The 15588-nt window shown below is 34.0% G+C and overlaps 1 protein-coding gene across 1 annotated transcript in view; it reads left to right on the top strand.

Moving 5' to 3' along the window:
* The first annotated feature begins 489 nt into the window (after positions 1-489).
* The window catches only part of LOC131855209 (uncharacterized), a 42725-nt gene continuing 27626 nt past the window's right edge, over positions 490-15588 (top strand). The window contains exons 1-3 of the mRNA XM_059206452.1: positions 490-577; positions 3151-3283; positions 3745-6293. Of these exons, the coding sequence (XP_059062435.1) occupies positions 490-577; positions 3151-3283; positions 3745-6293 (2770 nt within the window). The remainder of the gene's footprint in view (positions 578-3150; positions 3284-3744; positions 6294-15588) is intronic.

The following is a 15588-nucleotide window of genomic DNA, read 5'->3' as shown; positions in this document are numbered from 1 at the left end:
TGTAAGGTTCACATGAGACGCCAAGGAAGCGTGCTCTGATCATCGGACCGAAACGCAGGCACACCCAGCAAAGATTTAGACTTTGCGCCACAATATTTGCAAATCCAAAACTGTGTAGACGTCTTGGCCTTTTAAAAAAAAGTCCATTGTCTTTGGCGCGGATTTAGCGTGGGAAAATGGCGCGCGTTTGAAATTCGAATTTCGAACTGGTTTCGTTTTAAATAGAGTTATTTCTAGTATGTCCTTTTTTTAAAGTACGTAATGTAATGTAGACAAAGGTAACTACTTGTACAGCCAACAGTTAGTGTTTTGTGGTATTGTTTTTTTTTTATATAAAAAATATTGCTAAAAATAAATTATATTTACCGGACGGATATAAATTTAATTTAAGATATGATTTGCCTATGAAAGGATCAAAATAGGATTTAATTGATTAAAAATGGAGATAAATGAATACTTCAAAGCATGTTAGTTGATTTTATAGTAAATATGTTGTGTACACTAATTTTGTGTCCGGTGTTGCTGGTCGCAGTCCAAACGTTGACAATTGACTCGCAGTTGGGCACTTCTGTTGAAGGTAAGCATATTTTTTAATGGAATGGTGCATACGAGTAAAGAATGAGTATGAAGTCAGGTCAGTTAGCATATCGCGCTAAATTGACCAGGAAGTAATCGCAATGGTTTTCAAGAATTAACACGTGGAGTGTGCCTGAGACCAATAGTTGCCATTACTAATAATCCCTCCCTCGTCCACTTTTGGACTTGCACAGACTAGTATTTCGTTGATAAACTATTGTGGTTATAAAAATGGAACAATAATAGAGTCTGGCAGGAAATCGATTTTGTAGAAAGACATCTGGCTATTTCTGTCTTTACCCACATGCTGGGAATAATAATAATATCTAGTAAATAGTGAAATTACAGAGATTAATAAGAGGTATAGTTTTGTCTTCCGGAATGACAAAGCATACATTCTTCTCAATACATTTATGAAAATATCATCTATGCCAGAAGGAATATAGACAGTTTCAAAAGAGTTAGTGATTGCACTAATAAAAGCTTACGTAACAATAACAAACTGATTTTACCTAAATGTCGTTTGGCTAAAGTTAGTAATTCGTTTTATGGCAATTGCGTAAGGTTTTACAATAAAATAGCAGAGCCTGTTATAAATCTGCACAGAAAAAAGATTTAAATGTCAAATAAAACAGTTCCTTTGCAAAAAAGCTTACTATAAAATTTAAGAATTCGTTAACGATAATAATGTTTTTATATAAAAACTTTAAATCTATAGCGCTGACAATATTATCTAATTACATTAATAATGAGTGCGTAGCGACTTCTATGTTGATTATCGCATGCCTCTTACTTGTTATACTGTAATTATTTATATAAAAAAAACATCTATTAAAAAGACCAACACACAAGTTTCTTGCTCATTCTTCTTGTGATGAATCTGCATTCCGAATGAGTGGTAGAATCAAAATATGACTATTCAAAAGTACCTACTTGTAATGAGTTTATTTGAATAAAGATTATTTCTATTTCTATTCTATTCTATTCATATATGTATAGGACTTCAACTATTGATGTCAGGGGCGGATCGTGAATATATGGGGCCCTGGGCTGAATCTACTTAGGGACCCACCTAATTATATTACTCAACTAAAAAAATACACCGACCAAAAACAAGCGACCAGAAGTTCTCCGTTCCTTTCAATAGACGCTCTTGCATGGGTTGCTTGATCTCAGAGCTGCCAACCTTATGATAGGTTTTTTAACATTCTAGATATTTCTTTATATTCTAAATATCGTTTCAGTGGGTACTGGTGGCCCTATGTACCAAAAAGCCCTTAAGTAGATCCGCCCCTTATTGATGTCATGATCACGTTATCACGTGACATATTAAAAACAGATAGGAAATATTTTGATTTGTGTTTTATACTTTTTGACGGTGGTCTAGCGGCTTAGCTCACTGCTTTACTTCCGCTGATCGTGGGTTCGATTACTCGCACAAACACTTGTATCTATGAATATGATTTGTATCGGTCTGGAGTTTTTTCTATGTATATTATGTATGTATTTATAAAAAAAAAACATCTTTCAAAAGGAGATATTTCGTTTATGCATGAGTGGGCTACAACCATATAGGATGTGTAGTGGCGTTTCCTCCTCAGTTTGGCAAAATCTGTAGATTTTTGTTGTGCACAGGCCTAGTAGCGAAAGTTATAAGTTATAATGGTTTCAACAGAAAAAGTCTTATTCGAATGATGAAATAAATGAAGCGTTTAGCGATTATTTCGTTTAGGGGTCAGGCTTCGCTGTTGCCGATACTACATATATGTAGTTAATATATAAATAGATATAGGTATATATTGTTACAAGAAACAATTGTCCCTAAACACATGTCAGTTCACATACGGGATGTTGTGAAACTCGATGTTGCGTCCAAATCACTCGATAATGCGGCGAAATTACAAAATTACTGTCAATGAAACTCTCGTTAATTTATTATGCAAGGTTTTTGGATGTAATTTGGAATTTTTAATACATTTATCATTGATGATTTCCGTGACCCAATGTTTAGAGTTGATTTTTAATTAATAAAAATCTAAGGTGTTTGCTATATTGTTATTTTTATTAAAAACATATGTATAATATTGTATAACTTATATTAATGACATAAAAATGTATAGAAATGTTGTAAGGCGATTTAAATGGTCATTTCCTGTGTTTTTGTTTCGACCTGTTATCTATTTTTAATGTATTTAAAATTAATATAACTAATAATAAATAATAAACTGTGCTGACAGATAGAAAAGAAGATTCTTTATTTCTTTTTTTATAACAAATAATTTTTTGGTTACATTACAACAAAAAATGTTTCATGTGATAACATTTTGCAATTTCACTTTGTACAAAGTCACGTATATCTATTAGTTGTCTAGTACTCATAACACAAGCTCTGTTTAGCTTAGGACTAGATGATACTGTGTAAATTGTCCTGGGTTATTATTAATCAGTTTTGGTTTAGTAAAGATAGTTAATAAGGTCTATGATATAATACACACGTATAAGAGGTATTTTATGAAACCAAACAACGTATAATGTTAAATTTTTTCTTTTAATTAAATACTATAATTGTTACAGATTGTTTTGAAAGAATTTCCATTGGTGAACAATTACCAATTAACGCCATCTATCGCAATGTGTCGGAACTAACAACGCGCGAGTGCGAACAAATCTGCAAACAGGATAAGCAATGCCAGGCGTATGATTACGGGTGAGTTCTATTATTGGAATATATAGATGCCGTTATAATAATTGATAACGTTTTCTATTTAGATCATAGATGTCTCTACAAGTACTATGATTTAAATAAAGATTTATTTACTTATTAAGTAGTTACTTTCTATTTATTTTATTTGAGTTAATTTTGTTAATTATTATTTCTAAGAAATTCTACCATTGAAATTTATTAGAAATCCTAGGTTAATATCAACTTCAAGATGTTCGGATTATTCTATGGTTAAGTCCCTATACATAATATACATAAATGTAAATCTATATCAAATTTTTGGCCGTCACGAAATGCCTGAACGGATCTTAATTGTTAACAATTTAATTAATAACAATTAGACTCTACCTACTAGATTTTATCCCTCTAGAATGCATTCCTTGGTAGATTTTTATATAATAGAAAAAAAAGGTTATTTTTTTAAAAGATCTGTTTCATTTTTTCAGAGTGGGCGCTAAAGGCAATGCAACATGCAATTTAAGTGACAAGAGTGAAAAAGAGTTAAAAGAGCAGAATCTGCTTCTACGTCATCCAGACTATGATGTTTATGTACGAAGAATTCAGTGTGAACAGTCACCTCCTAGTCCTATTCAGGGACAATTTGATGACCCTGGTAATGGCCCTGGGGGAGGGCCGGCACATCGACCTGTTTTCCGGCCAGACGAAGATGACTTTAAAAGACCACTATCAGATGACATTCCTCTGGATAACTTGAGACCTTACGAAACAGCTAGACCACCATTTTTAAATTACAAACCAGGTTATTCTCAAGTAAGCAATGACAGACCTGATGATTACAGTAATTCTAAACCAGATAATGATAGACCTCCAAGCTACGGTGCTCATAAACCCCAAGATATTCCATATAAACCTGAGAAACCTTATCAAAGTCAGCCCCAGCAGAAACCTGACGCGTATGACGTTTTGCAATTTCAAGATCCTTATCGACCTGGGAGACCTGGTAGACCTCATGATCCTGGTCATTGGAGACCAGATCCTGTTTACCCACCACATCTTGGAGACGACATACCAGATCTCTATGGGCAAAGACCAATAGGACCTAACAGACCTTATGATATTCCTGATGGACTTCCACCATACCGGCCAGAGAAACCTGAATATCATTACATAATTCGACCGAATAGAAAACCAAGACCTCAAGATGATAACGGATATGGTTATAAACCATCAAAACCACAGGATTATCCAACTAAACCTGATACATATGGTCAAAACGATATTGGCCATCCATCTGGTCCAATAGGCCCTCCAGAGCGGCCACCTAGACCAAGCCGACCGCATTATGACTATCCGTTCCGACCATATGATAGGCCTAGTTATTCTTACAATAGTCAGTATGCAAGTAACTATGGGCAGAATAATAATGACAATTCTATATATTTAGAAATTTATGATCCACCTAGACCATATAAGCCTTATAAACCAACTAAACCAGAAAATGACTATGGTCCAGGCAGTTATGGCCAGGACTTTGGATATGGAGTCCAAGGTTACGGTTATGGTAGCAGTCATAGCCAAAGTTCATATTCACAATCACATAGCCAATCGCATTACGGACAAGGTACTATTACAGAGATTGACAATGGCAATAATTATATTCGACCATCTCAAGACACTGGTTATAAACCACAGAAACCTCAATACGACAAACCTAGTTATGGTGTTGCTGTATCAGATTATGTAACACCTTCAGCAGGTTATGGAGTACCATCAAAACCAAATGATCCTGAAAAACCATATGGTAGTAACCAGGGATATGGAAATCAAGGTAGCAGTCATAATGATTACAATAGTAATCAAGCATATGGTAATACTGGTGAATCACATGGTACTAGTAATTCGCCACCTTATAACGACCAGAATAGTTATGGCAGTAAACCAGGTTATGCTTTGACAACAAAAAAGCCAAGTTATGGTCAACAGAAACCTGAACATGATGATAAACCTTACAATATTAATCAAGGTTCTTATACAAGTAGTCAATCTTACAGTGGCAGTCAGGGACATTACAGTAGTTTTAATTCGTATGGCAGTAGTCAAGGAAGTTATGGTATTAAACCATCGTATACTGACGATAAGCCATACGATAATAGGCCTTCATATGGTGATAAACCTTACAATGATAACAAACCATCTTATAATGATAGACCTACATATGGTGAAAACCGGCCTACATATAATGATAAACCTCCGCCTTCATATGGAGGTAATAAACCCTATAATGATAATAAACGACCATCTTATAATGATCCTCGACCACCATATAGTGACAATCAACCTTCATATGGCGATAATAAGCCGTTTAATGATAACAACCGTCCATCATATGGCGTTAATGATCAACCATCGTATGGTAATAAACCATCTTATAATGATGAGAAACCTACTTATGGTAATAATGATAATCGCCCATCGTATGGTGATAATACACCGTCTTATAATGATAATAAACGTCCATCATATAGTGATAATGACCAGCCGTCATATGGTGGTAATAATAATAATAAACCTCCTTATGGTGGTAATAATAATGATAACCGGCCTTCATATGGTAATAATGATAATCGACCAACATACGCCGATAATAAACCAAATGATAATAAACGTCCAACTTATAGTAATAAGCCTTCTTACAGTGATAGTCCGTCTTATGGTAATCGACCGTCCTTTGGTGACCGTCCTTCTTATGGGGATGACCGTCCTGACCCCTCATATGACGGTTCTGTATTCGACACTGGATCAGACGGTGGATATAAGAATACAGGTCAAAAAAGACCGACTGGAAATAGACCAAATGACACAGGTTATACTCGGCCGGATATAAAACCGGTTTATGAGTACGAACTGGATAAACCAATGAATGTTCCAAGTTATATAGTGAGACCTGGCGGTGATGTGGTTACTTCGAGACCGGTGGCGATTGGAGATTATGGCGAACGAGGATATCCGGGACGAGGCCGAGTTTCTTACAAAGGTTAGTCTATTTATTTATTTATCATTTACATTCATTTACAATTGATTTTTACAAATTTCTTAACAGAACATACGAATACATTATACAAATATATTCAATACATATTTACACATACTTCTTACGAATCAATTCAATTTATTTAATATAAAATGAAGTCACTTTTTCTGTCTGTTCGATTAGATCTTTTAAACAAAGCATCAGATTTAATGCAGTTTTTAGCAGTCGATAGAGTGATTCAAGAGGAAGGTTCATATGCATGTCTACCCTTGCGAACTAGAGGCGGATAGTAGTACGGAAGTCTAAACTTGAGAACGACTTAAACGATTTCGTTAATCTTTATTTTATAATACTTAGTAAAAGGTAGGAAAATTAAAAAAAAGCTGGATTAATTCAGAAAACCTAACGACTATTTCAATTTTGCATTTGTCAGTTATTGCACTTACTGACACGTAGAACTACGTCTCTGAATTTAGGCAATTGTTTAAAAACAAATGCACACAATTTAATTCTAATAATTGCAAAACTAAATACACCTTAAAAATAAAAAATAAATGTCTGATTAAGGAATAAAGTATTAAATTACAAGTTGGACAACTTCCGTAGCAAATGTAATTAATGACAATAAATGTAATTTAATTATGTATTGTCTCTACGATTTCAACGTAACCTTCCCAATGGGAGGTAAACAAATTGATTACTACAATGTTAAGCTTACTTCGTTGGGCAACCAGATGTTACAACTATTGTAATTACTTTTGTAAAAGAGAGACGAACTTCTTTCGTCGGATTCACCGCGCGATAAATATATTTCCTCTCTGGCATACGATTATACATATAAGATCAGAGTACCTTCTTTTTACCGGACTACTCTAATGCTATTGGCCGCAGCTGATCTTTACAGCTTCACGTGACGATAGGGGGCGAGTGCAAATGGCAGTCCAAACACGCGGAAGGATTTATGAAGCGGCTGAAGGCTAACTCCTACCTGATGGATATGACTTTAGTTCGACGGCACCGCTAGAGGTTCGAACCTAAGCACAGGCCGTCGTAATTTCGATCCTCGTTTGAATTAGACGGGGCATCGATCGGAGGGGTTTAGAATAGCATATGAAGAAATTGATTGATGTTGAAGTGTTTGGCCTAATTGATAGAAATTTGCAGCAGGCGCTACAGACGTCGTAATATATATAGTCCGTAGTTCCTCTCAGGTAATTTCGCTGTTAGACACTCACCCTTTAAATCATGTAATATATATACATAAATGTAATACGCATTTTTGTGTACGAAATGTGAAATCAATGAATATATCTTAGACTTCATAAATATTTATTTATTTACTAAATCTTTGATGCACAAATATACAAATATAGATGCGTATGGCGGACTTAACACCATGAGGTATTTTCTTCCAGTCATGAGAAATATGCTAATATATACCCAAAATCACAGTTATGTGAATTTCTTACGAAGTCATCTCCGTGTACAAACTGTCTCGCCTATTTTAGGCGTTAAGCAGCTTGCTGAAAATGTAATTCGGTAGAAGGGTAAGATATGGTAGTAAGGCGATATCTTAGGCCTACGGCATGGAAACGCGTAATTTTCGCATGGTATTTTGAAGTCACATAATAACGTGATGTACATGCTGTTAATTAGGCGACGGTTACCACTTGCCATCAGGTGGACGGTCAGCTTGTTTGTCATTGATATTACATGAAAAAATACTATCTACAACATACGCTCTGCTTAGATGGTACTGTGTGGGTTGTTGATTTCTATTGTAGATAATGGAATGGTGCACCCATCTGTGCTAACGGTATACGCTCGCGGGGCATTAGTCGGCAATGTCAGGAAAAGCATGAAATTATGGCACTCTTCTTTTTATCTTTATTATTATTATTTTAATGAGGGTTTTCGACTATTGTCATGTGTTAAGATCAGTAACTTTGCGACGTGCACATGCTTGTCCGTTTCCAAACTTTACTACCTAGATCCATCAGGCACAAAAATTTCAGGATATTCTTAGGAGCGATGTGTTTTATATCCTCAGGATAGAGTGTATACTTTCCAGAGGAGATATTTCATTAACATGATGGTATCTAGGGAGAACCTTTTGCACATCAGAAGAGGAAACGCCACTACACATCCTATGTGGTTGTAGCCCACTCATGCATAAACGAAATATCTCCTTTGGAAAGTATACACTATATCCTGAGGAGATAAAAACCATCACTCCTAAGAATATCCTTCAAGGGTCTAAGTAGCTAACTCTGAATAAGGGCGAGCACAATAGATCTATACAGGTCGCAGTGTTACAGGTCTTAGCATCTGACAATAGCCCAAACTCCCCAATAAAAAAACAGGGAGAACCTTTGTAGGGACCTGTCAGCTTGTCTGTTTTTCTAATTACATAATATAGATATATAATAAATATGATGTGAAAGTATTATCATCACAGAATGTATATATTTTGTACATAATTTTCCGATTTAGTTACGCTGTAGTGTCAAAAACAACAAGTTAATACAACAACCTCATATTTTTACATACCGGCGCACACGTATTGTGTGGGAAAGATAATCTTTATTAGCATTATAATGCCGACTGTCTGGTTAGGGCGTGACCTTCCAAATCCGTGGTAAAATTAAACTAACTATTGGTGTTGGGTCATGACTACTTTGTGTGAATACTGTACTACTTACTCGTGAATCTGATCAAATTAAATAAAAAAAATTGACCAGCGGACCCGAGCTTCTTCGTCTGCATCACACTTATCATTATATATTGCCTAATTTACATAATATTTCTTTAATTATAGCCTATGTATTATTTTGATGTATAAGCTATGTTACTGTAAAGTTTCATCAAAATCTGTTCAGTAGTTTTTGCGTTAAAGAGTAACGAACATCCATCCGTACTCACAAACTTTCGTATTTATAATATTACTAAGATTTGCATTCTGTAATGTCACAATAAAGGTTGTTATAAGATTATTAATTATAAGGGCACTATGGAACCCTGATGGATACGTATACGAAGCAAGTTCCGACGAAAGACAGTGGGTTTAATTTTTTTTATACAATTTTAATACACTTAATACAGAAGTAAAGTTATATATAACGGATTTAATAATTTGCGGAATTGTGTACCAGTCAACCATGAGTGGTGTAGAGATAGGTTGTTGGCTGTGCTGATATTGTTAATGAATTATTTTTTATAATACACACACAAATAATTTGTATATATTATATATTCCTACAAATAAAATATATTACATACCTAATGCTCTGTGAATGAAATAGTGAGTACAGCAGGCAGAGAAAACATATTACAACATTACTATGTAATAGTAATAGATTTTTCTTTTCTTCTTGCTTTGCTCAATAAATATGATTTAATAGACATTTTCGTCTTAATAGTCTGGAACATCAGAATAAAACGATTTTTAAACGCATTAAATATTAATATTCATATATAATATTAAAATTTGATACATTCCGTATATATGTATACCGATATTTATTATAATTATTTTCTTTTTTATTATTATTTTTAAAATGTTTTAATGTTCTGTACAGCCATCATATAAGTTAGATGTGTTTTTGGTGCTCTCTTTTGTTTGATAAACCGCTTTATTTTATTATTCGCATTGGCTCTAAATGTCTAATAAGTAAAGAGAGAGAATTCCATTTTTAAAATATTGTTTTTTTATTTTTAATTAATGTTTTTTTTAAACCCAAAGATTATCTGGAAGAGATAGCTTGAGCGATAAGACCGCCTTTTGTACCTTCATGCTATATATATTCTGTTTTATTTTGTATATTTTTTTAAAGGAGCAAGCAATAAATATATAGAAAATATCTTTATTCATGTAGGTCTATTTTTTTTTCGTATTGATCACAAAAAAGTAGCGTAATCCGTTCAACCTTCAATGTGACCATCACGCCTCGGTTCTGTTATGACATAATTCTGTCAAACTAAATGTGTACATGTTTCCTGTGTTATATGGACATCTAAGAAAAACTGTGAATACAATATCACCATTTATTTATTTTATGACTAAACGATAAATAATGGGAGGTTAATAATTTCCAGGTTCATAAAAGAAAAATATTTTAAATTATATGTCATTTATGAATAATTTAAGATGTAACTTTGCGTGTAATAAAAAGAAAAACAAATTTTATACTAATTTAGGTATACAGTATCATTTTTGTTTCCTTGCATATTTAATTTTAATCTCTTCTGTGGACTGCCTGTAAAGAAATTAAAATACGGATTTTGTATCCACATTGTGAGACCCACAGTCATACGGCGTGCACAGAGAAAGATTTAGTGTAGAAAGAGGGAGTATGGGAAGAGATGTTATAATATACTAGCCGACCCGTGCAACTTCATATGCATTACACTTACTTGACATTTATCATTATAGTTAGCTCAATTTACATAACATCTTTTTATAGCCTATATGTTATTCTGATATATATTACTGTAAAGTTTCAATAAAATTCTTTCACTAGTTTCTGCGTGAAAGAGTAACAAACATCCATACTTACAAATGTCGCGTTTATAATATTATTATGTCATATGGTATTATAATATATATTTAAAGAGAGCCATGTATTTGTAGATTTTTTTTTAATTCCGCTACCATTTGCATGTGTTACTGGAAGCGACAGTTTTAGAACTACTACTATTTTAATAAAAACCAAATACTAGTAAAACTGAGTATTCTTCCCAAATCTGACAGAGAGCAATTCAAATCTTATATTAAACAATTTTTATGAGATTACAGGATAGACGAATTCAAAACAATATTGTTAATTAGTCAAAAGTGACGTATATAAAATAGATATAAAAAATATAAAGTTTATAAAAAGAATGGTAGACAAGCTGCCAGTAACAGCATGTGTGACGTCACAAATATTTAGTGCGGAAACCTGACCACTACTGGAAGCAATATGACCTTCTTTATTAGTGATAAATTTTTGATCGTTATTGAATCTACACCCATATTGCGACACGTGTTTAGCTTCTATACAAGGTATCATCAGGCAATTATTGATTGAAAAGAAGCAAGCGGAGATGTGTATCGGTCAACGTGTGAAAGCCGACTGATAAAAACATTTTTTTTTCGGACTACTCTAACACTGTTGGCCGCAGCTGGCCTTTACAGCTCCACCGGACGATAGAGGGTGAATGCAGATGGCACTCCAAACCTGCGAAAGGACTTATGGAGTGGCTGAAGATCAACTCCCGCCTGACGGATAAGATAAAGAAAATACGATAACGCAGGAGTTTATAGGGGGTCAATAGGAAGCAACTCGTGACGTATCAACCAGTTTAAACATATCTTTTTCCTTACTTCTTCTCATAATCCGGGATAACTTCTTAAATAATAGCGTGATTTGAATGAATTTGGTATCAATTTAAAGTTTATAGTTTAACCTTTCAAATGGTACAATTTTTATTATTCTTAACTACTCAATATCGCGCGGAAACAATTCCAAGTAAGCGATTCCATATTTTTGCTCGCGAGTGTAGTTTGGAAGCCCAAATGGACTGTTCTGCGATCAGACAACGACAGTCTGTATGCTAATGGTGTGGTAAGTGGTAACGGAATTAAACAAAATAATATGAATCAATTAAGTAATAAAATGGACTTCCGCAAATTGTAACACGTAATTCGATAAAAAAAAAGCTATTATATACATGGGTATGATCAATGAAGTATCTTTATACTTAATGTTAAATATAGTAAATTATTGATATAGACTAATAAATTAGTTTCGAATTTTAGATATACTTACATATACATATATAACTACATACGCTTGTACGGTTTCGGTGGTCTAGCGGTTGAGCACTTCACTTCACTTCTCATGGTCGCTGATTCGATTCCTCGCATGGTACAAACATTCGTATTCACGAGATGATTGTTTGTATGGGTCTAGGTATTTTCTGTATGTATATTATGAATGTATTTACAAAAAATATATATATCTATGTATTTATATCATTTGTCTAGTACCCATAACACAAGCGCTGCTTACCTTGGGCCTAGATGGCGCTGTGTGAATTGTTCAGGGATATTATTATTATTGTACTAGAAACAGATATCGAGTAGACTTTGTAAAAAGTCATCTGCGTAAGTACCTCAATCTCACCTATTTTAAATGCCAAACAGCTTGCTTTGTTGTGTTTCATCTGTATAGTGAGATTTGGCAGTGAAATTATAGGATAAGAGGCATGACATCTTAGTCCTTTGGAATGTCAACGAATAAGTGGTATCACGGGTGTTACATGATAACATGATGGTTATAGTGCTGTTCATGTATATTGGCAACGATTTCCGTTTACCATCAGGTGGACCGTAAGCATATTTGTTATTCCAATTACATAAAAAAAATCACAACATTTATATATTACTAGCAGATACACCTACCGGATCCAATTATGTTTTCGACCCATTGAAATATACACTCAAAATTTCATCCAAATCGCTGCAGTCTTTTAGGGGTAAGTGTAAGGGGTAAGTCAAGTGACAACCTCGCGTACAAAAAAATAAATATTTTTAGGATAATCCTTTATAAACTTAATATACGATCATTTATAATAGATGGATCTAGCAGCAGATACAATAAGCAGAAGGTCAGTCCCATAGAGAACAGCCCGTACATGAACAGCACGGGTGTCTGTAACTTTTTTTTACCCAATATAATCGTTATACAGAAGGTCTAAGCAATTTGGCGCGGACCTACCGTTTGCAATTTACTATTTGCGTAGTAAACTGTGGTACAAGTCAAAAGAGATTTATATGATATGACGTATGGTCATCCGCATCCGCCCAGAGAGGTAAATGTGGAGACTCGCGGCGACAATCTTTTCCACAGCATCTGCTCCGGGGGCAATAATCCTCGGGTTCAAGTCCAACATACTAATTGACTTAAGCTAGGAACTTAAACTATATTAAAAATAGTATTTAGTTTTTTTAATTTATCCTAACTTGAGATCTAGGGGATTTCTTATATATGTAAATTTATTTCTTTTGTCCTCCAAGTATGGCACATACAGACATAAGCTATTTTAATTCCTTCCCGATCCGCGCCCACAGATTATTACGGGGCCTCTACCTCAGAATGTTATTTTACCTCTATCTCATTGACCACAACTATTGATTACAAAACACACGCATTACTTTGTTGAAATGTCTCGTAACTTCCGTAATTTTTCATAACTCCCGCCATTTTTCGTTACTCCCGCCATTTTTCATTACTCTCGCCACTTTTCGTTACACTCGCAATTTTTCGTTACTCCCGCCATTTCCTGCGACTCACGCCATACAACTAGATAGTGATCTGATATCAAGAATCTTTAGGAATCGTTGTGAACAAAACTTATTGTTGGTTATATCATACACCTCCGCGTGCGACCTTCACTATTGTTCATTATTTAAGATAATGTACGGGGCTCACAATAACAATTATACATGTATTTAATATACACACGTCTCCTTCTGATTGATATAAATCTATCAATTTATAAACGGAAATTGCAATATTGTTAACATGTATTTAATTATGTAACAGTGTTACTAGCTTAACATAATCGAATAAGAATTAGAATCAATTTTCGGAAAATTTAACTCAGGTACAGGTTACCTATAACTCCTCACTAGGCTATGTCTATATCGTAAAAGTTAAAGCAAGAGAAATTTACATTCATATTAGAACGGCGATCTTAGATAATAATAATTACTCTATTTTTTTTTACAGGACAATTCACACAGCAACATCTAGTCCCAAGCTAAGCAGCTTGTGTTATGGGTACTAGACAACTGATATAAATACATGGATACATTTTTTTTTTGTAAATAAATACATTTTATACATAGAAAACACCCAGACCGATACAAACAATCATACTCATGAATACAAATGTTTTTACCGTGCGAGGAATCGAACCCACGACCATCAGATAGTAAAGCGGTGTGCTAAACCACTAGACCATCGAGACTGTCATATTAATACGTGTATAATAAACTTTGCACCCCTTTTTAAGGAAATTGCCTGAACGGAGTTTGAAATTTCGCACAATTATAGTTTATATAGAGAAGGACTGTAGAACACAATTTTTTTTCATTTATGCAGGAAAAATGTAGTTATTTCATTGAAAAAAACATTACATACATTACACATGTATTTGACACACGCATAAATTAGACTTTGACGATAAAACCTTAATAATGTCAAAACTTATAATTTAAATTAATTATGGTCGAGTTTCGACCATTGCTTGTCCACTACTTATAATGATATTGTGTCTATAATAGTGTGTGTGTGAGTTCATACCTGTGTTTGTCATTAATTCTAACGTGATGTCCTGGTTTTATCACGATGGGCTACCTAATTTGACCTCATACTCAACCTTTTTTCTCCACTGGTGCCCCACCATCATAAACTTTTAACACTGGCAAGTGCACCATTCATCCTTTAAAAAAACATTAAGTCACAAGACTGAAATGTTTAAATGAATGTATGGCTTCAATTCTTTGCTCGGTGCAAACATTTGTATTCATGGGTATGATTGTTTGTATCGGGTATTTTCTATGTATATTGTGTATATATTTACAACAAAAAAAAATCTAAATATTTATACCGGTTGTCTAGTATCCATAACACAAACTCTGCTTGTCGTGGGACTAGATGGCGCTGTGTTAATTGTCCAGGGTTATTTATTTTCCTGAAAACAAATATTGTGATTGTTTGCGTGTGCGCATACTATTACCTACCCTTAAATTAGGGTTTTTGTGTCCTAAACGGTATAAAATTGTCCCTTATACATTACTAATCGTTTCCTGAAGATGATTGCCTCATCACGGATGGGATGCGTCAAGGTTGAATCGGTTAGATTGCAAAGTCACTAGGTTTTATGTTTTACACTAAAAAATGCTTAGGAGTTTTTTGTCGGAATTTATACATAAGGTTCCGTAGTAATTAACAAAATATAAATATATATTGTATATATATTTATATTTTGTTGCATTTTGTTTATGTTTATAATTTTGCACCGCCAACAATTATTCTCTGCACCACCAATGGTTGACTGGTAGAAAATGCCGCATGGTGTTAAGTCCGCCAAATGTACTATACTATATATTATATTGTGTGCATTAAAGTTAAATAAATAAATAAAAAAATATCCATATTAATAATATTATAAACGCGAAAGTTTGTGAGGATGGATGTATGGATGATTGTTACGATTTCACGAAAAATCTATTAAACGGATTTTGAAG

The sequence above is a fragment of the Achroia grisella genome, unplaced genomic scaffold, assembly GCF_030625045.1.
Source record: "Achroia grisella isolate CSIRO2021 unplaced genomic scaffold, CSIRO_AGI_Agris_v1 utg1360, whole genome shotgun sequence".
Taxonomy (NCBI): Eukaryota; Metazoa; Arthropoda; class Insecta; order Lepidoptera; family Pyralidae; genus Achroia; species Achroia grisella.
This window is presented reverse-complemented; position numbering and strand designations above follow the sequence as displayed.